The following is a 20,556-nucleotide window of genomic DNA, read 5'->3' as shown; positions in this document are numbered from 1 at the left end:
TGGGTCAAGGATGATGCCAAATGCTGCAAATCACGGTACCATCCAACAACAACAGGGGGCATGAAATAGGCCCAAGTTTTCTATAACCAGAAAGAGAAAGACTTTAAATGCAAAGTCTCAAGCATAACAGGGAAGGGGCAGGGGAAGTTGCAGCAAACACATGGCCAAACCCTGTAACTCAGGCTACATCCACAGCATTCAAAGCACGTGGCTTCCCCCAAGGAATGCTGGGAACTGTAGCTTACGTCTCCCAGCACCCTTGATGATCTACAGTTCCCAAGCTTATTTATTTTGCATGGGAGGGGGGCGAGACATGTGCTTACATTGTATGGTGTGGATATAACTTTCAAGAGAGGGAGATGCCCACTGTGAATGCCCGTCTCCTTTTAAGGACACCCACCCCTCCTCTCATGCGAGTTTACTTACTGGGTATCTCTAAACTAGGGTGAATGGCAGCTGCACTTTTAGCCATCGGGGGCGAATGGCGGCCGTCCACCAGGTCGGACTCTGCATCTTGAGCCTCCCCGTGTATCACCGCGATCCCCAGTCTCAAGCGCTCTGCAAACGACTGAGCCCTGCGGACAAGGGGGCAAGGACGTTAGAAAACACGTCCGTCCCCAACGCAAAGGACGGCAGAGAAACAGCCATACAAGCAGAGGAGGGAAGGCAGGCAGGCAGTCCTCTCCCAAGAGTGTTAAGCTGACAGGTGATCAGGGCAAGTTGGTGCCAAATTGATCTAGTTCAGCATTTCTTAACCTGGTGTTGGACTGCAACTCCTGTCATCCCTACCTAGCAGGACCAGTGGTCAGGGATGGTGGGAGTTGTAGTCCGACAACAGCTTGGGGACCCAAGTTTGAGAAACCACTGGTCTAGTTCCTAAGGTGCAAGTAATAAATAAATGCAACAGGGTTCATGGAATCATAGATCCCCACTGCTGCCTTTGCATCCAAAGAAGATGGATGTTGGAAGATTCAGGGCGGACAAAAGAAAGACCTTCTTCACGCAGCGCATAGTTAAACTGTGGCGCTTGCTCCCACAGGGGGCAGTGATGGCCAGCAACCCAGGTGCCTTTAAAAGAGAACTGGGCGAATTCATGGAGAGGGCTATCAGTGGCTACGAGCCGTAACTGCCAAGCTCTGCCTCCGCTGTCAGAGGTACAGTGGTACCTCGGGTTCAGTATTTAATTCGTTCCGGAGACCCGTTCTTAACCTGAAACTGTTCTTAACCTGAAGCACCACTTTAGCTAATAGGGCCTCCTGCTGCTGCCGCGCCGCCAGAGCACGATTTCTGTTCTCATCCTGAAGCAAAGTTCTTAACCTGAAGCACTATTTCTGGGTTAGCGGAGTCTGCAACCTGAAGCGTATGTAACCCGAGGTACCACTGTACTACGCCTGGGAATACCAGCTGCTGTGACTCACAAGTGGGGAGAGCACTGGTGCCCTCAGGTCTTGCTTGTGGGAATGGTGGATTTGATTTAAACCAAATCAATTTAAATCACTAATCAGTAAGACTTGATTTAAATCACCCACCCACCCCCGAAAGACTCATTCTTGCTGGTATAATCTTAATATTTACAAACAGAGGAAGGCTTCGGTTTTGGAATAATATATTTTCAGTGTAGTTTTTACATTTACATCAAAAATTAATGATTTGGTTATACTATTAGAAATACGTAGACAGATCATTATGTAATTATTGCGAGGTTTAATAAGTTAACTGTATTTGGATAACTTTTCTGCTGTACTTTATTAGAAGGAGAAAAACAATCATTTCCTTAATAACAATTAAAAAAAAATTATTTGACTAAAACAATATTATAGCATATGTATCTATGTTTGTTAACTGATGTGGTTAAACGTATTTTTTATTAAAAAAAACTTAGACTGAGTTTTAGCACACTGGAAAAAACTTAAATCAAATCCTTATTTGCTGATGAATAGCTTTTGGACTATAATAGAAAATCTTTAGGAAGATTTTTCCTCCAAAAGCATTTTATTTTAAAAATACGATTTAAATTTTTAAAATCGGGGTTTTTTAAAAAATAAAAAAACATTGATTTTTATCCGCCCTGCTTGTGGGCTTCCCACAACGGCAGCTTTGGCCACTGTGAGAAGAGGATGCTAGATGGGCAATTGGCTGGACAACGCAGGCTCTTATTATGGTTGTTTGTTGTAAACACAGATCACAAGTCACCTCATGTATCTAGTCCAGAATCCCCATTCCCTGCAGTGGCCAACTGGGTGCCTCTGGGAAGATCACAAATGGAGACCTGAGGACAACAGTTCTTTCCTGAAGCCAATTCTCCAACAACTGGTAACTTAAGAGGCATGGCGCCTAGAATCTGGAGGCGGCATCTAACCACCCTGACTAGTAGCTGTGGACAACCTCACCATCCATGAATTTATCCCATCCCCTCTCAAAGACACCTAAGCCGGTGGGAGTCACCACACCTTGAGGTGAGCTCCATTGGTTTAAGGATGTGCTCTGTGAAATGCTTCCTGAGCAACCCGTTTTGTTTGACTGGCTTTTCGGACTGATGAAGCGTGTAGCGAAACCTGTAATATATCTGGAGAACAGGTCTCCTTTTGCTCACTTGCGTTATTCTCACCAGGGTGGTGGCTTTGATTTGCCTTCCCGTGATTGATCCATTCATACGGCTTTGTGTTTCCATCTCGAGACCCATTGAAGAACATCTCATCCAGTGCGATCTTTGAAGAACAGCTTTGAAAAACTTTTTCATATTCTCCAGTGTCCCTTGCCGTTGTGGCGGCACAGGGTTGCCGATCTGTGAGTGGACTTACGCTACTTGTTGAACGGTTCATTTATCCAGTCTGTATAACGTTGTAACTTGTTAAGATGGAGTTGTATAATTATCCACTCCATGTTTATACAATATCTCCAGGCTTTGTTTTGCACGTGGCACCTTAGTCTGTTTGTTGTTTGAATGGTTAACAGTCTATCTCTATTCTAGCTATTATTCTAGTAAATTCAGTTTTATACTTATAAGCCAGTTTGTGGTGTTGTTGTTTTGTTGTATTATTATTATTACGGTCACCACATTTGATACTTTGTGTATATATTTTGCAGTCCTGATAATCGCCCACCGTTCAGTTTCACTAAAGGACTCCCCACCCCCAGACCCAGCAAATATGACAGCTATTTTGTGACTGGCACTCTCTCAAAATTGGAAAAGTGCCCACTGGTCCAGAACAGCTGGTGGCTCCGGCATCAGTTTAATAAGCAGAAATGCACACAACTTGGTTCGGAGCCAAGACCCGCTGCCCACCCTTGCAAATTACAGTGGTGCCTCGCAAGACGAAAAGAATCCATTCTGTGATTCTCTTCATCTAGCGGTTTTTTCATCTTGCGAAGCAAGCCCATTGACGGATTAGCGGATTAGCGCTATTAGCGGCTTATCTGCTGATCGGATCAGCTGATAAGCGGCTTAGCGGCTTAGAAAAAGGGGGGGGAACCAGCAGGAACTCGCAAGACATTGTCGTCTTGCGAAGCAAGCCCATAGGAAATTCATTTTGCGAAGCACCTCCAAAACGGAAAACCCTTTCGTCTAGCGAGTTTTCCGTCTTGCGAGGCATTCGTCTTGCGGGGCACCACTGTATTATGATATCAACCTCTATCTAGAGTCAAACTTCAGGTGTTAAAAGAAGATAGTTGGTGCTACACAGGAACATGGTTTTGGAGTACCCACCCACCTCTTTGCAGACGCCGGAGATTTGGCCACGATCACAGCATTTCTATAGTCTGGAATCTGAAAAAACAAACAAACACATGAAATGGGCTGTGTGTGCCTTTGGTCTGATCTGATTCTTGTGATGTTGTTAATTTTTTTAATCCCCAACACAGAAGCAAAAACCCTGCTTCCCCCTTTCCCCCAACAAACTTTTCCCCTTCAGAGAGTTTGCCCTGCCCAGAGAGGACAGGGCTTAGGAACATTTCTGTAAGAGTCAGCAGCAGAATATTACAAGTCCTAAGTGGTATAATTCCAATGACAATGGACTGTTAGTTGTAAGCTCATGTTCTTAACTGTCCCCCCCCCCAAAAACCCTCATTTTTGGTCCTCATCTGGACTGCGGTGACATCAAGAACAAGGCATTGCTCATCTTGCCAGCCTAGCTTAGGATTGGATGGACAGGCCAGTTTTTCAGCACCCAATCTGCCTGGCTTGGAATGAAATGACACGACTTCGCTCACCTCTTCTTGAATGTACTGTAGCAAAAATGGAGATGCTCTCAGGTTGTCAACCGGGACATTGAAGAAGCCCTGGATTTCCTTTTGATGCAAATCCATGGTGATGAGGTGAGTCAGACCTTGGGAGGAGACCAAGGGGAGCAGTGCTTTAAGGTCACTTCACCAACAAAGAGCAAGAAACCCACATTCAATGCGTGGCAGCTGTTAAAAGCTGGTTCCCAAAGAAGCTTTTACTTAGGAAATGCTTATCCCTTACACCCCATAGCAAGTGTGAGACTTTGCACTTTCAGTAGGGAAGGCAGGATATACCGTATTTTTCGCCCTATAGGACGCACTTTTTCCCCTCCAAAAATGAAGGGGAAATGTGTGTGCGTCCTATGGGGCGAATGTAGGCTTTCGCTGAAGCCTGGAGAGCGAGAGGGGTCGGTGCGCACCAACCCCTCTCGCTCTCCAGGCTTCAGGAAGCTATCCTCAAGCCTTGGGAGCCCGCCGGAGTTCCCGCCGGGCTCCCAAAGCTTGCGGATAGCAGCCTGTTCTTGGGGCTGGGGTCGGGGAAAACTCGGGCTTCCCCCGCCCCAGCCCTGCGCCTGGGGAGGGAAATAATTTTTTTTCTTTATTCCCCCCCCAAAGAAAAAACTAGGTGCGCCCTATGGGCCGGTGCGCCCTATAGGGTGAAAAATATGGTAAATTCAATAAATTATAATACAATAAAATACCTGCCAAATAAAATTCTATCTCTTTTGTGCTCTTATATCCCATCGTTCCTCAAAAGGATTGTCACTCCCAAATTTTATTCTAACAACCACCCTGCACAGTAGGTTAGCCCAACAGGGGTGCCCAAACTTTTTTCAAAGAGGGCCAGATTTGATGATCTGCTCATGTGTGAGGGCTGACCAAAGTTTTTAAGCTTTTTTTAGGACTGAAGTTGTTGAGAATTTTACCCAAAGGTATTGAGCTTTTTTACAATTTCACCTCAAAGTTGTTCAGCTTTTGAGCTTTTTGTAAGGATTTTACCCCAGGACATATACTGCCACAGGGGCTGGGTTAAATCAACCAGTGGGCCATCTTAGGCCCCCGGAATGGACTTTGGACATTCCTAGTCCAGGCTAAGCTTTGTGGCTTGGCGGGAACTGGAGATCTACATCCACAGGGCCTGGCCAGTTGCAGGATGTTGTGGCCCCACACACAGCAGTCGTGTCCCCCCACTAGCCCTTCACAGCAGCAAGCGGGGGGGGGGATGGAACCACTGGATTCCTGAGCCGACAGCTCAGGGCGGTTTTGCTTCATAGTCAGGCCAGCTTCACAGGTGGCTCAAATTCTTTCCACTCACCCCCCCCCCCCCGGGCACTGAGTCTCCAGAGGAGAAAGCAGGACAAGCAGCGCTGCGCTATGGCAGCGACAGCAGCGCCTGCCAAAACAGCAAAGTGCGGGCAGAGCAGGGCATCTTTAAGTTGCTTGCAGCATCTGCAAAGGGAAAGAGGTGCCAACTGGCAGGTGTAGTTTGGATTCAAACTGCATCTGCACAGCAGCAAAGCTGGGCTTGGTGACAGCGTCAATCAGCTGATTTTATAGCGGCAATACGGCAGCTCCCAATGGGGAGATCCTGAGTGCAGCTGATCCCAGTGAGAGTTCCCAAGGAACTATCAGAAACTCACTTTAAACTCCCATTTGTTCCTTTGTAACTGTGTCCTTAGCTGTCCCCACCCCCATATTTAATAAATAATAATAATAACTAACTTTCTGTGTCTGTTTACATGCGTTTGATGGGAAGGAGGTTATTGGCTTGGTTTTGATATTGTTTTTATTACATATTTTGTAATTTTATATTGTGAACTGTGCTGTTTGGGTGAAGTGTAGTAGATAATGATAATAATATTTTAGACTGGCTATTTAAGGTGTGTTTTGTTTCACGGATTTTAACATTTCCTTTGTTCAAAGATGCATTTCTTAATTATTATGCATGACCCTTATACAGTGGTGCCTCGCAAGACGAAATTAATTCGTTCCGCAAGTTTTTTCTTCTTGCGGGTTTTTCGTCTTGCAAAGCACGGTTTCCCATAGGAATGCATTGAAAATCAATTAATGCGTTCCTAGGGAAACCGCTTGCCAGGCTGGCGGTGCGGAGAAGGGCTTTTCTCCGCACCGCAAGCCTTCAGGACAGGTACGGGAACGGAGGGGAAGGGGCGCAGCGCTTTCCCTCTGTTCCCGGGGCTTGCGTGGGAGGAGGGTTTTTCCTCCCCACCGCCAACATTCAGAACAGCATTCTGAATGTTGGCGGTGGGAAGAAAAACCCTCCTCCCACCCCAAGTCTTCAGGAAAGCCATCCGATGCCGGGCGGCGGGAGAAGGCTTTCCCCCTCCCCCTCCCGGCATCGGAGCTTCGTCCCGATGCCGCGCGGCGGGGGGAGACGTTCCCCCTCCGCCGCCCGGCATCGGGGCTTCGTCCCGATGCCGCGCGGCGGGGGGAGACGTTCCCCCTCCGCCGCCCGGCATCGGGGCTTCGTCCCGATGCCGCGCGGCGGGGGGAGACGTTCCCCCTCCGCCGCCCGGCAGGAGACGTTCCCCCTCCGCCGCCCAGCATCGGGGCTTCGTCCCGATGCCGCGCGGCGGGAGGAGGCTTTCCCCCTCTGCCGCCCGGCATCGGAGCTTCGTTCCGAAGCCGGCGGCGGGAGGAGGTCCGAGGACAGTGGGGAAGACGCGCTGCGCTTCCCCGCTGTCCCTGAGATTTCCCTATGGGCTGTCGTCTTGCGAAGCAAGCCCATAGGGAAATTCGTTTTGCGAAGCGCCTCCAAAACGGAAAACCCTTTCGTCTAGCGGGTTTTCCGTCTTGCGAGGCGTTCGTCTTGCGGGGTACCACTGTATAATGCAATTCTCATCCATTTAATATTTTGGCCCATTAATTACTATGCAGTTGTTTTAATTGTTAGAACTTTATGAGGATTTCCTTACAGAAACATCAACTAACTCTGTAAGGTTTTAACAAGGAAAATTGATCCCAAAAGTTAACAGCCAAAAACCCACTACTGACCAAGAGTCAAATCAGGACTGCCAGTCTAAGCGGATTCAGATGAAATTGGGCATGTCTCTCAATATACGAAAAGAGATTTATTTGCCCCAAAACCCAAAAAAAGAGACAGCATGTGTGAACAGGAAAGAATTTAGGAAATAGAAGGGACTGTCCGCCAAAGAGCCATCCAAGTACAGAATTTTGTCCTACGGACCAAGAAAGCTGCCTTATAAAAGAGTCAGACAATCTAGCTCAGTATTATCTACATCAGGGTTTCCCAAACTTGGGTCTCCAGCTCCCCCCCCCCCGACTACATTTCCCATCATCCCTGACCCACAGTCCTACTAACTAGGGGTGATGGGAGTTGTTGTCCAAAACCAGTTGGAGACCAAAGTTTGGGAAACCCTGGTCTACACAGACTGGCAGCAGCTCTCCAAATCTCAGGTGGGGCTGTTTCCCAACAACACCTGGAGATGCCAGGGGCTACGAGTTGTCTCCAACAAAATCCGACTCAGAGCAGACCCAATGGGCCTGAGCTGCGTCATCTTCTGTGGGGCTACTTCAAGGACTAGCAACGGATACACCCCTAAATCTGGGACGATTTGCATGCAAAGGATGTGCTCTAACCACTGAGCTTCAGCAAGGCGCTGCCTCCCTTTGCGAGTGACCACTGTCTCATGAAAGGAACTTTAGAGGAGAGCCAAGGCCTATAGTCTACAGCGTTGCCTGAAGACATACTTAGAGCGGCCAGGGTGGGGGTGGGCATGTCCCGCCATGGCCTCGCCCGCTGCTCTCTGTCCTTACCCGCCTTGCACATCATCGAAGCCAGAAGCTTAGAGACAATGGAGCCCCTTTTCCTCATCTTGCACTGCTTGCTGTATGGGAAGTAGGGAACCACGCCAATAATGCTTTTGGCACAGGACGTTTTACAGGCATACACCATGATGAGGAGCTCCATGATGGTCGTATTCACATCCCTGTAATGAGAAGGGCGCTGGTTCTGTATCGGGACTTCACTCGACAACAAGCCCTATGTTGCATTCTGACGCAATAGAGTCCTTCGTCCGCCGGAGAGGGCAGGTAGAGCAACAGGACATTACGCAGGGCTTTCGACCTTGATGTACACTCTGAAATCATTGCTGCCACACCTGTTTTCCGGAAGATTAACTATTCCTCCTCCTTATCATTGGTCCGCAAGGGCGTTTCAGACAGAATCAAAGAATGGTAAGAGTTGGAAGGGACCACAAGTGTCATCTAGTCCAACCCCCTGCAATGCAGGAATCTTTTTGCCCAAGATGAGGCTCAAACCCAGGACCCTGAGGTTACCAGCTGAGCTGTTGTGTTTGCCAGCTCACTACTGGTCACATATCTCCCTAAGGCTCCTTCTTGAACCTCACATGCACTTGGAACGCCACTCCCTGAGGCTTAGCATCTGGGGCAGGCTCTCATTTGCCTCCCCAGCTGTGGAGAAGTACGGGATCACTCAAAGACATACCCCAGCTGTATTGGGTCCTGCGTTCAGGAAGACTCTGCCCCCTCCCTCTGGAAAGATCAAATTTTCTGGGGTGAGGCCAGCTAAGATTTGTGGACCTCTGCTTCCATGGATTTCAACTGCGTGTGCAGCATTCGTTACCCCCCAAAAAGAGAGGAATGGTAGAGGCTCCACATCCCTGAGCCCTTTCTCTGGGGAGGAAAGAAAGGCCGTGGTTAGAGAGCGGGGGTAGAAACCTCCACCCCTGGAAGGGGCCCTCCAAGTCTCTCTGTCTGGACCGTGGCACTTTCCTTAGGCCACACCTTTCACTGGTTTCTCTCAAGCATTTTTGCCTGGCTGGAACTATGATGGCGACTCTTGCTTGCCTTGCCATATGGATGATATTCGAGAGGCACGTGAGATTGTGCCTGCTGTATAAATGTAAGATTCAGATTCAAGGTTCTGTCCACTTTTGCCTCTGAGCCACTCACCATTGGAATGTGGCCCCCGGAAGGCAGACCAGAAGGAGGCAATATGGCCCTCAGCTGAAAAAAGGTTCCCCACCCGTTACAGAGCATTATGTCAATAAATGGCTTTGTTCCCTTCCCCACTATGCTTCCTTTGGACCAGAGGTGGCTAGCATTGCCACCCAGCCGTCTTTGCAGTGGGGCAAACCGATTACAGGAATGCAACATAGTGACCTGGCAAACAGCATGCTCCTTCCCTCTCCCCCAAAGCAGAGATGAGCTGGGGAATCAAAGAGGTTGCAGTGGGGAGTGTCTCTCAAATTGACAGGTACCAGTTAGTAACAGCATAAGAAAGCAAGATAAAATTAGAGTGCAGGAACAACAACTCCTCCATAACCTAGTTACAGGTGCTTAAAATAGTTCCCGTCTTTGTCTAGCTCTGGTACAGCTACCCTTGATCACAGCTTCTTCAATGAGCTTTGGATACCTGCATGTTTTGCCTGTCTCATCTTATGCAAGATGGAAAGTGGGGTTTTAAGAGAATGGATTTAGAGCATCCCTTTTTTATATACCATGGTTAAAAAGAAAAAAGCAGAGGGAAGCATATAGGCCAGACTTTTCAGGGAAACTCTGCCAAATCATTTAGGGGGTTAGAGACATTTGCTTTAAAATTGATGCTGGTTGAAAAATTCTTAAAGGGAACATAATGGACAGCGAATGGCAGAAGACCACAGACATCTAACAAGGAGGGTTTAAAAGGAACAGAGACAAAGTTAATAAGCTCTACCCGCCACCCGCATTACATAGATACAGTTCAATCAAAACCAAATTGGGAAATGTCTGGGGTTTAATTCTGAGCAGACATTTGTACTCACTTTGAGACAGTCTGGATGATGAAGACATCTTTTCCTCTCACAGACTCCTGAATCTGTACCCGCGTTTCTGCCAAAAGAAAACATGCACTCAGTGTCGACACATGCTTGCAAAGTACATCAGCGTTAAGCTCCAATCATCAGGTGAGACCATATTGAAAACCCATCTCAAAGGAAAATATTAACATTGTTGTTTCCCCTTCACTTGCAGCAGGAGCAGGACTGTAGCTTAGTGGCAGAGCACATGCTCCACAGGCAAAGGTCCCATTTAAAGTTATTGGCCTCTCCAGTTAAATGGATCAGGCAGAAAGTGAAAGGGCTCTGCCAGAGACCTTGGAGAGGTGCTGCCGATCAGAGCAAAGCAATACTGGGCAAACAGTGTGACCTGGTGCAATGCAGCTTCCTATGGCTAGTAAGGAATGCTGCAGGTCTCCTGGCCACGTAAACCGGTGCCTTAAAAGTTACCACAATCACTTGGAAAAGGAACATGGAAACAGTTCCATCCACATGACAAATACTCAGAAACATTACAGCTGGGGTGAGAAAGATTTACAGCAACACCGCTCCCGGTGGTCATAGAAGAGCCCTGCTGGATTTCAGCTGGAGGTAAATAAATAGCCTTATCCTCCATTAAATTTTCTAGGGTGCGCTTGTCAGCTCTTCAAGAAAGCTGTATAACAAGTTGCTCTTTTTTTAGGTCTAAAGGTGGTTGTCCAGTAGCAAACCACCAGAGGCCAACATTCTTTGGCCACGGTGCCATGAGAAACATTCAAAGAGCAAATAAGGTTTGCCACTCCCCGACTCACATCACCATCTGAAGTCCTTCTTTGTGTGCCCCTTCCTCGGGAGGTCCAGAGGGCAGTGACATGAGAACAAACCTCTCTGGTGGTGGTTCCCCCACTTGTGGAATGCTATTCCTGGGGAGACTTGCCAGGCAAAAACATTTCTTTTCCACCAGGCCTTTGGGCTCTTTTATTATCTGCAAACTCCTTCAGTGGGTGTGACATTTTAATCCTGTCTTACAGAAACATGATTCTCTTTTAGGTTTTTCTTTTTCTGTTATGCTGGTCTCAATGTACGTACTTCGTTATATATTGTAAGTTGCCTTTAGCTACCTTGGTAGAAAACATGACGAACAATAATAATGAATAACAATAATAATAATAATAATTGATGATGCAGGATCCTAGAGAACCCCTGAAAGCCCATAACAGAGGCCAACACCTGTATGGTCAAGGTTAAGGCCTCTACTGTCATGGTCCGGTTCACAGGCGATCGAAGTCCCGGCTGGGGACGTCGGGACCGGGGACAAGATGGCGGGGTGGGAGTAGGAACAAGAGTCCAGAAGCCAGGAAGCCAAGAGTCCGAGGGTCAGAGAATCAGCAGTCAAGAAGCCAAGGGTCCGAGGATTAAGAAGCAAGGAGTCACAAAGTCAAGGGTCCGAGGATCAAGAAGAAAGGAGTCAAGGAGCCAAACGCAGCAAGGGAGGGAATGTGTTGCTGTGGCAAAGAGCCGAAGGGAAATGCTGACCTTATATCCCTTCCCGGCTCTTGCCACCAGGTGCAGTGAGTTACCAATTGGCCTCACCTGTGTGGCCGTGCCTTGCCTCTTCAGAACAAACTTAGGAAGGCCCCAGTCCTGCAAAGTCCTATTCGTCACAGGGCCTGGCTCCTGCACGTACTCCTGACATCTACTCTTCAGCAAAGATCTTCCAGGTCGCTGCTACACTCACACGATGCACACTCAGATACTGACCAACAAGCATCCCACATGGATGATTTGGCATCCCCCAGCCCCCAGCCTCTGCACGAGCGTGGAAGCCAAATCCAAAGAAGGCTGGTACCTTGAAGTACTCAGGCAGTTTCATCAGAGAAGGACAAACAGAGAAGGGCCACTGAGAATGATGCCCTGCTTGAGACTTTCCTGGAGGCGTCTGATTGGCCACTGTTGGAAACAGAATGCTGAACAACATGGGTCCATCCAGGTTCTTGTCTGTTTAATGTACAGGCTGAACAACAAGTCAATATCCTACAAACGTGAGATGATGGGTGCTCCAAACGTCGCAACAGGGTGCTGCAAGCACAGCAACAGCACAGTACTTCATCAGCAAATAGTCCCCAAGGGTACATCAAATGGCCATGGATCAGCTATCACTAAAAAGTGTAGTAAGCCTATTGCAACGTTTGGAGCACCCATCGTCTCACGTTTGTAGGATATTGACTGTGGAAAGGCATTCTGCCTCCATTTCAGTGATCTTTGACAGTGACTTACCACTCCTCTACCATTCATGTAACATTTATTTGATTCTTATTAGTTTGTGACTCCATGCACATATTATATGTCTTCTGTTTATGAATTCTGAAACAGTATAGTGTTATAAAAATATTGTCAGTATATTATTAGCCGGCGTGATGCTTGCTGTTGTTCAGAGCGTTCAGTTTTGCAACACAGGGGATTTTCTTTGGTGTATAATGTACAGGCTGGGCTGGGCTGTGGCAAATGCAGCTGCTCTTCTTCCTTACCCTGTCGTGCAATGAAGGCAAGTGACAGGAAAGCCCAACACTGCGTGCCTGTCACAGAACTGCAAGGACAGGCTGACAACAGGAAGATGCTGCGGAAGGAAAACCAGGAAGTGGCCTCTTACACTTGTTTAGTTAAGGAAACAGCAAGAGCTGACACATGGATCACCTAAAGGGACAAACTCTCCAGGGGAAAAGAGGCAGGGGGAAGGGAGAGGAAAGAGGTTGTTATGGGAGGTGCTTAATAAACTAGATCCCTTTCCCTTTAGCTCCCAGCGATGAACGCTTTAAGTAAGGGCTTTCAGTGGAAGATGCTCACCTCTGTTCGGCTCCTGGTAAACCTGGACTTTGCCCATCTCCACCCCCAGGCGCCTGCAAAGGTAGACAAGACAAAGCTCACTGAAGCAAGGATGAATTAGAATTGGGATCAAAAAATAACATTTTAAATAGGGAGGGCAGCCTTTCTTCTTCTTGCACCCTCCAGAGGTTTTTGACTACAACTCCCATCAGTTCCAGCCAGTGCGGATGATGGAAGTTGCAGTTCAATATGGAAAACACCAAATTGGTGAAGGCTGAAATCACTTAACAGTTTTTTGTACTCTAGTCCCAAACAATGGTCCGCAGAACACCAGTGGTCCCAAAGCTTCATTCAAATGGTCTGTGGTGGGTCTGCATTAAATACCCACACCGATTTATAACTGTATTTGTACTGCTTCTATTTCTTATGTTGTATTTCAACTTGAATTCTAAGGAATGCAAACTGCAATACAATAAATATAGGAGATAAAAGAAGCAACAAAAAGAATTAAAAGTCATACAGTATCTAACACAGCACATTATAATTGCTATAACAGGCAAAAAAACAATAATCATTAAGTGGCCTGCCAAGACCCTTTGCCATTTTTTAAGTAGTCCATGGGGGGTGGGGAGAGTTTGGGAAGCCCTCTTGCCCTAATTGCTTAAGCCCTCTTGCCCTAATTGCTTATAGTCCTAACAGCAGCCTGCCTGCAGCACAAACCCTGGATCACTGAACTCTCTAAGCAGGTTCTTGCTAAGACTTGACTCAATGTCCCCACCGCCAAAAGGTAGCTTCTGCCAACTCCTGCCACAGCACAGATTCTGCTCACTTGTTACATCCAGAAGGATCTGCCTACAAATGCACTTTTGAGAAACAATTGCCATTTCTCCAACTGCAGGAACAATTGCCATACAGATGTCACGCTTTATAGGAATGAGCTGCTGCTCAGGTTTGTAGACCACAGGTGCCATACCTGTGGGTCTTTTTGCAATTTAAGAAGCGGTAACAGAATCCCAACTTGCTGTTAATCTTATGTATTGTCATTGAGGAAAATAGCACACAGCTCACTTTGCCATTACTCCTTCCTGGGCAAATTTCCCCCATAAACTTCTTCTGCTACTTCTCTCATTCAGTGCCAGACCAAAACTAGAATCTTTTCTGCAAGATAACCTGATGGGGTTTCTTCTAGCCTTCAACAGACCATCTCCGCTTCTAAGCATCCACATTACTCAGTAACTGGCTCCCTTTCTGGTCTGGGCAAGCAACTGTCAAGGGCAGGAGGAAACAAAATCACACAAGTCACGCTCTGACTATCATTGGCTCAGCTCAATGTACATTAGGTGTTTGGGGAGGCTAAGCATTGGCTGAACAGGCTTGGCCCGAAATAAGTGTTCTCAAAGGATCATTCTGCAAAATGAATCTGAAAAACAGCCAGTGTGCACAGCATGACCTAACTGTCAAGAGACCTTCTGGCTGTAAGAAACGCTAAGATGAGTGGCTCTCTTGAGAGAACACAAGCTTAAATAACAGGATGGGCAAGAACTGGGAATGGGGGAAGGGGAAGGGCAGAAGGAGCAATGTACCCTTAGTCTCCAAGCCTTATAAAACTGCTCTCATAGCATGCACTCTTAAAATTTGCCTGCTCTTCATGGGCCACCATGTTGTCATTCCTGGAATCAGGAATGTGGTACAACTATTAAGAAAGGTCTTGTTCGGCTGCTTCAGTTCTAGAACTTGGATCCACTCACTTGGTGCCATTATTTTGAGTTTCCACTGAACTACTGCTGAAGAGGCAAGCTAATCTTCAGTTCAGACTTTGAAATCTACACCAAAAGATGGCTGGCCTCTTCAGCACGTAACAGAAGCATCATAAATTTCAAACTTGCTTTTGGTGTGAGGGATTGCAGGGGCTTCCTAAGAGGTGCACCAGGACCCAGTGATAATCCTCAGACCACCTTTATCTTAAACTTTCCGGCTAGGAAAGCCAGATATATATATTAGGTAATGCTTTAAGACCAGCAGACTTTAATACGTGGGTTTATCATATGTGGGTTTATCATGTTAGAACAAAGCCTGCATTATACTAAGCCTGCACCTTTAAATGTAACTTTCTCTTGGCAAAAACAGCAGTGAGACATTACTAAGTAACTTGACAATATAATCTTGCTGAGAGTCGTACATTACGCTCATACCAGCCAGACCCAACACCCCACATTGAAACAGAAGCAGCACAGAGTGCTTAGGAAGAAAAATACAGCGGCTGTTACTTACTCGGCAATTTTCTTTGATAGTTCCATGCACGATGGGTTGGAATTGGCTGAAAATAGCACCAGCCCACCCTTCGTTATATTCATGATGGATCCTGTACCATTGGGTGCCACACAAAACATCAAATCCTCCTTTGTCTTCCCACTTTTAAAATACTGCAAGAAGATCAAAAGCACATTAGCTCTAAATAAGCAACGTGGAGCATGAAGACCCAATTTTCAATATTTTCTGCCACCCTTGTATGCTCTGCCCATGCTGTGTAACTCTTCAAGTACCAATCTAAAGGAACTTAAGACATCTCGCCCCATTCAGCAATGATCAGACTACCACTAGGGTTGCCAGCTTATCAACCTGAAACTGCAGCTGTACTTACAACTGCAACTTGGCGTGAATAGGTGGTAACACCCACATCCACACTGTGACAAAAGTTTTGTCTCCTGGTTTCTGGACATCAAGATGCTGTTAAAAGTAAAATAGCAGGCTGGACTTTTCTTCCTGATTTATTTGCAACTATTATATATTATTTATGAATCAACTTTCACATTTATCTCATGGCGATTTATGAACGTACAATAAAAACGGTGTGCAGAAGGGAGAATTCAATTTCACGCGAGAACACAGGGACCTATAGTAGTGAAGACAGTTATGTGTGACTGAGATGCCTTGGTCGGGGGCGGAAGGAGAACCTCAGGTCCATGGGGAAGCAAATGTGACTCTCCAGGTTTCTTCATTTAGAAGACATCTGAAGGCAGACCTGTATGGGGAAGTTTTTAATGTTTGATATTTTACTATGTTTTATATAAGTTGTAAGATGCCCAGAGTGGCTAGGGAAACCCGGCCAGATGGGCAGGGTATAAATAAAATAAAATAAAATAAATAATAATAATAAATCGCCTTTCCCAAACCACACCCCTCCCTAGCTTTGCTCTCGGCCCTCATTTTTTTGCCTGGTTGGAATGTGCCCTTGAACACTGAGTATTGAATATTGCCTCTTTCATACCTGGATGAATGATGGTGTGTATAGAATGTTCCAATTATTGCACAACTGGAATAAAGTTTTTTTTTTTAAAAAAAAGTAAATGACCCCTGGACAGTTAAGTCCAGTGAAAGGCGACTATGGGGTTGTGGCACTCATCTAGCTTTTCAGGCCGAAGGAGCCGGTGTTTGTCCACAGACAGCTTTCCAGGTCATGTGGCCAGGATGACTAAACTGCTTGTGGCACAATGGAACACCATGACCGAAGCCAGAGCGCACAGAAACACTGTTTACCTTACTGCCGCAGTGGTACCTATTTATCTACTTGCACTGGTGTGCTTTCAAACTGCTAGGTTGGCAGGAGCTGGGACAGAGCAACGGGAGCTCACTCCGTAGCAGGGATTCGAACTGCCAACCTTCAGATTGGCAAGCCCAAGAGGCTCAGTGGTTTATATCACCGCCTACCCTATAAAGGTAAGAGTTGCATCCATGGCTCAGATCACTTTTGCTTCCGGCCCTGCCCATGTGGCTCCCAGAAGGTCCCCCCCCCCCCAAATAAGTATGGCCCTTTAGCAAAGAAGGATTACCTCACCCCTGCCTTAAACAAAAAACAGCTTGCTCCCAGTTCCAGCCCTGATGCCTTAAACAAAAGGCTGTTGGTTCAGGGTAACTCTTGATACCAACCACCTCTGACAGTTTTGCTAATATAAGCCAGCGCCCAGGTCTGATTAATGTTCTTAGAGAAAGCACTTACAAATAAAGGTTGTGGCTGAGAAAAGAGCCGTGCGAAGTTGGCACACAGAGCTGAAGCTCTCTTGCACTTTACTCTCCTCCTGAGGACAATGCCACTAGCATCCTTTCAAAAAATTTACCTGTGGAAACAGAGGAGAGAATATAACCATTAAGAGATACGGGAAGTAAGAGCAGATGGTAAAGATTATCCCAGTGGTCTTTATTTTGCAAAAATAAGAACACACACCCTTTGCTGCACCTTTTGAAAACTATACGTTTGGGACTCTAATGAAACCGAGAAATAGGACTTCAGTCATCTGTATTAAACAATATGCAATGATTTGATTATTAACCAGAAAAAGTGCCAAATCATTACCATTTGCCTATTAAAAAATAAACACCTGTCCCTTCATCCAAGCTCCAATGCAGATATATAGCTAAGAAAAGTTTATTTCTATCTACTATCAGCTATCTTTCAAAAATGTGTCACACAATCAAAGAGAAAGAGCAACGTAGTACATATAGACTACAGTCAAGAATGGTGCTTTCTCCTGTTTTTGGAGGGTGGCATCTATAAAAATACTGTTAGTCATAGTTGTGACTAATACTGGGCAACACCGTTATTAAAAAATCTTCTCCCAGCCTCTGCAGACAGACCACATTCTATTCGTCCAGACATAGTGGAATTTCACAGCTGAAAGAAGGGCGGCAAATCTCACTTGTAGCAGAGCCTCTACCATCACACCACATTCTCATTAATATAAACCATGCCCATTTCAGAGAAGCTCTTTTTGAAGGAAGAAATATTACAAATTATTGTTTAAAAGACATTGAATTAACTAACAGCACGATCAAGCACGCACCGTCAAAAGCAGAGGCTGCCTTTTCAAAACAGAAGGCAGGCAGAAAATTCAGCACAGCGAAGACAGGAAAACCACAATCCAAACAAGCAAAAGTTTTCTCTTGTGATCATTCACTAACACAGCATCCACCAGCCTGGTGCACCCCAGATGTATTAGCCTACAACTGCCATCAGGCCCAGCTAGCATTGCCACTCTTTTCCGGATACGGTACCTTGGGAAAGTGAGGTCTTGGCGTTCTGTGTGTGTGTGTGTGTGTGTATGGGGCAGTGGGAAGCACTGATCCAGGGGGCAGAGAGGCCATACTAACTAAAAGATCCAAATGTGCCCACAGGCCTAACATGCTTGGTGACCTGTGGGTTGGGGCTCAAACCCAGTGTATAGCAGAAGGACTTCAAACAACCTCATTCACTACAAACCAATGACACGCCCAAGGAACACTTATCCACTGTAAGGATCGAATTATAGGCATAATTAACATTCTAAAGCACCACATGTGGGGAAATTCTACTGATGCCAGGCATGGAACTTTGCCTGCTCAGAATGAGAAAATTCCAAAACTAGTTTTAGAAACTTGAGATATGAAAGCCAGGAGCTAAATGGCACCTTAAACCTAGGCTATGGGCGCAACAGCGAATGTCTAGGTGCGATTTTTTTAAAAAAACAAGAATACAAAGCTGAAAATGAATGAACTGCAGCTAAAACATTATGTTCACTTTTCACAAAGTCTAGTCCTTCCCCTGCCCACCCTCCTAATATTCTTAAGAGGGTCTCTTCTCCAGTCTTCAGAGAGTAACTGGAAGTGGGTAGGCAGAAAAAGATTTTCCTTTCCTTCCACTCTGCAGTTTTATTCTGAAATCATAAGCGCAGTACTGCGCCCAGAGCTCAGAGACTGCTTGCGCTAATGAAATTCCCTGTCGCAAAATGCGCCTAGAATGGGAGTTTCGAACACTGTCCAAAACTAAGACACAGAAATGCAGCCCTAATTCAGCAAGTACTCTATGAACAAATTTGCGTAAAGGGTTGATCTTTTTCTGAACCTAGACCAAAACCAGAGCGCTCCATAAATATCCGTTAGCTCATTATATCACAAATAAAGACCACGTTATGGTTCAGAAGCAACAGACAGAAAGCATCCATTGTGTTCTACCTAAGGGAAGCAAAACAAGCCCCACACAGCTTTACCAACAACTATAAAAGGGAAAACAGAGAAAGGCTATGGGGTGCATTTTATACAGTGTCTCTCTTGGGACTTGGTTCTGAATTACCGCACAATCTAGACCAGTGGGAATAATTTGCACTCTGCTTCACAAGCCCATAAGAGCAGGCAGCACCACAGAAAGCCAATTCTTACTGTTATGATGCTTTGGCTAGTTACATACCACACCCTTAGCGCACAGAGCAAACTGCTGGACTAAATCCTATCCATTAAGAGCTTTGGGGTCCTGATAGGTTCTGGACCACAAAGGCATTCAGCAGTTGAAGGGAGATGGGCAGCAGGGAGGGGGGGAGACACACACACACACACACACACACACACCACAATTCCCAAAGGATAAAGCTTCCCAGTTAGAGCTTCTGCGCATTAGGGCCTCCGCCATTGTTACCGTGCGGCTGAAAGGATGAGTATAATGGAGATGAACCAAACACATCAGCCCAGGGGATCAACATCATGCATTCATTCCACCACCACTCAAAATGAGCAACAAGAAGTTCACTCCTGCTTTCTGTAGCCTTGCTAAAGGACAGGGGTGAATACTGAATAAAGATCTACCCAATTAGTTGCAGGTTGGGGAGGAAAGGAGAGGCATGGAGGTTAGCGAATACGGAGGAAAAGACACATACCCCTAGGTCTCTCTTATAAATAGAGGATGGGAAGAGTGTGTGCTTAAGAAACACTCGCCCCACCTATTTTTCCAGATGATCAGCAAAGCCTTTTTCACTCTGGTGGCCTAAGCTGGGGGAACCTCTACGTACTTTAAAAAACTCAGGAAACATCAATTAAATTAAATTGTTTCTCGCCACACCCCTCCAACGAGTTTGTGTATGTGCATTAAAATCCAGTATGGTCACACACTTGTGTATATCATAAGAAAACACCGAGAGTAATTGTATTTGCCTTTGCGACAGAGCTGGGGGGGGGGGGAGGTTCAGCATGGAAAGAGGGAGGGGTGGAGAAATTGACAGCATCACATTTTTTGCCTTATGGTGGTGGGGAGATTGCCCCCCCCATCCCAAATCATCATTTGTTTTTTATAAAACAACAACAACAGAGGAGTTAAGAAGGCCTTATACCCAGCCCTGGGGGAAATGCGCTGAATGTGTATATATGTCAATGTCTCTCTCATCACATGGAAAACTCTTATTCCCCCCTCCACACAATCACACGATGTGAAGATTGGAGACAAACAACCCACTCCCCTTTTTCTGCTCCCCTCTAACGAAACCCTGCCCTTCCTCATGTCAAGGTTTGTTTTTTTCCGTATTAAGTGTTGCTTTAAACAGATAAAGATTTAGGGTCTGTCAGCATGCAAGCATCCCAACGCAAATTGCAAAATAACAGGTATTTATTTAACAACAACCTCCATCAGGTGGAAAGTGATTGATTTGTATATATTAATAACTTTGTACTGATGTAACATTTCTATATGCAACTCTGCATTTTTGTTATATTTTGTTTAAGTTGTCGGTTTTTGCTTCAGTTTTCTGAACACCGCTTAGATATATATTTAATATACTAAGTGGTATAGAAATTAAATCACATAAATAATCAAAAAGAGGGTGGTTGCCTTAGAAGCAGGGAAATGTCATTCCACACACACATATAAAAACACCTGGTGTGATGGAGGGGCACAAAACCACTCCCTCTACATTGACACCCC

At 46.0% G+C, this 20,556-nt stretch overlaps 1 protein-coding gene across 5 annotated transcripts in view; it reads right to left on the bottom strand.

Annotated features, from left to right (window-relative positions):
* Window positions 1-20,556, bottom strand: part of PRPSAP2 (phosphoribosyl pyrophosphate synthetase associated protein 2) — a 36,998-nt gene that overhangs the window by 11,341 nt on the left and 5,101 nt on the right. For 4 of the 5 annotated variants that reach the window (XM_083474506.1, XM_083474505.1, XM_083474503.1 and 1 more), the window contains 8 exons: window positions 16,837-16,954; window positions 15,111-15,262; window positions 12,861-12,913; window positions 10,026-10,092; window positions 8,017-8,189; window positions 4,210-4,325; window positions 3,711-3,766; window positions 427-575 (listed from right to left, as the gene is read on the bottom strand). In XM_083474506.1, the coding sequence (XP_083330632.1) occupies window positions 427-575; window positions 3,711-3,766; window positions 4,210-4,325; window positions 8,017-8,189; window positions 10,026-10,092; window positions 12,861-12,913; window positions 15,111-15,229 (733 nt within the window). In that variant the 5' untranslated portion in view covers window positions 15,230-15,262; window positions 16,837-16,954. Of the gene's footprint in view, window positions 1-426; window positions 576-3,710; window positions 3,767-4,209; window positions 4,326-8,016; window positions 8,190-10,025; window positions 10,093-12,860; window positions 12,914-15,110; window positions 15,263-15,678; window positions 15,857-16,836; window positions 16,955-20,556 lie in introns of those variants that run through there. The other variant, XM_083474507.1, reaches the window with a different exon arrangement.

The sequence above is a fragment of the Podarcis liolepis genome (assembly GCF_965112155.1).
Source record: "Podarcis liolepis genome assembly, chromosome: 14".
In the NCBI taxonomy this organism is placed as follows: Eukaryota; Metazoa; Chordata; class Lepidosauria; order Squamata; family Lacertidae; genus Podarcis; species Podarcis liolepis.
Note: the sequence above shows the minus strand (reverse complement) of the source record. Positions and strands in the feature narration are given on the sequence as shown.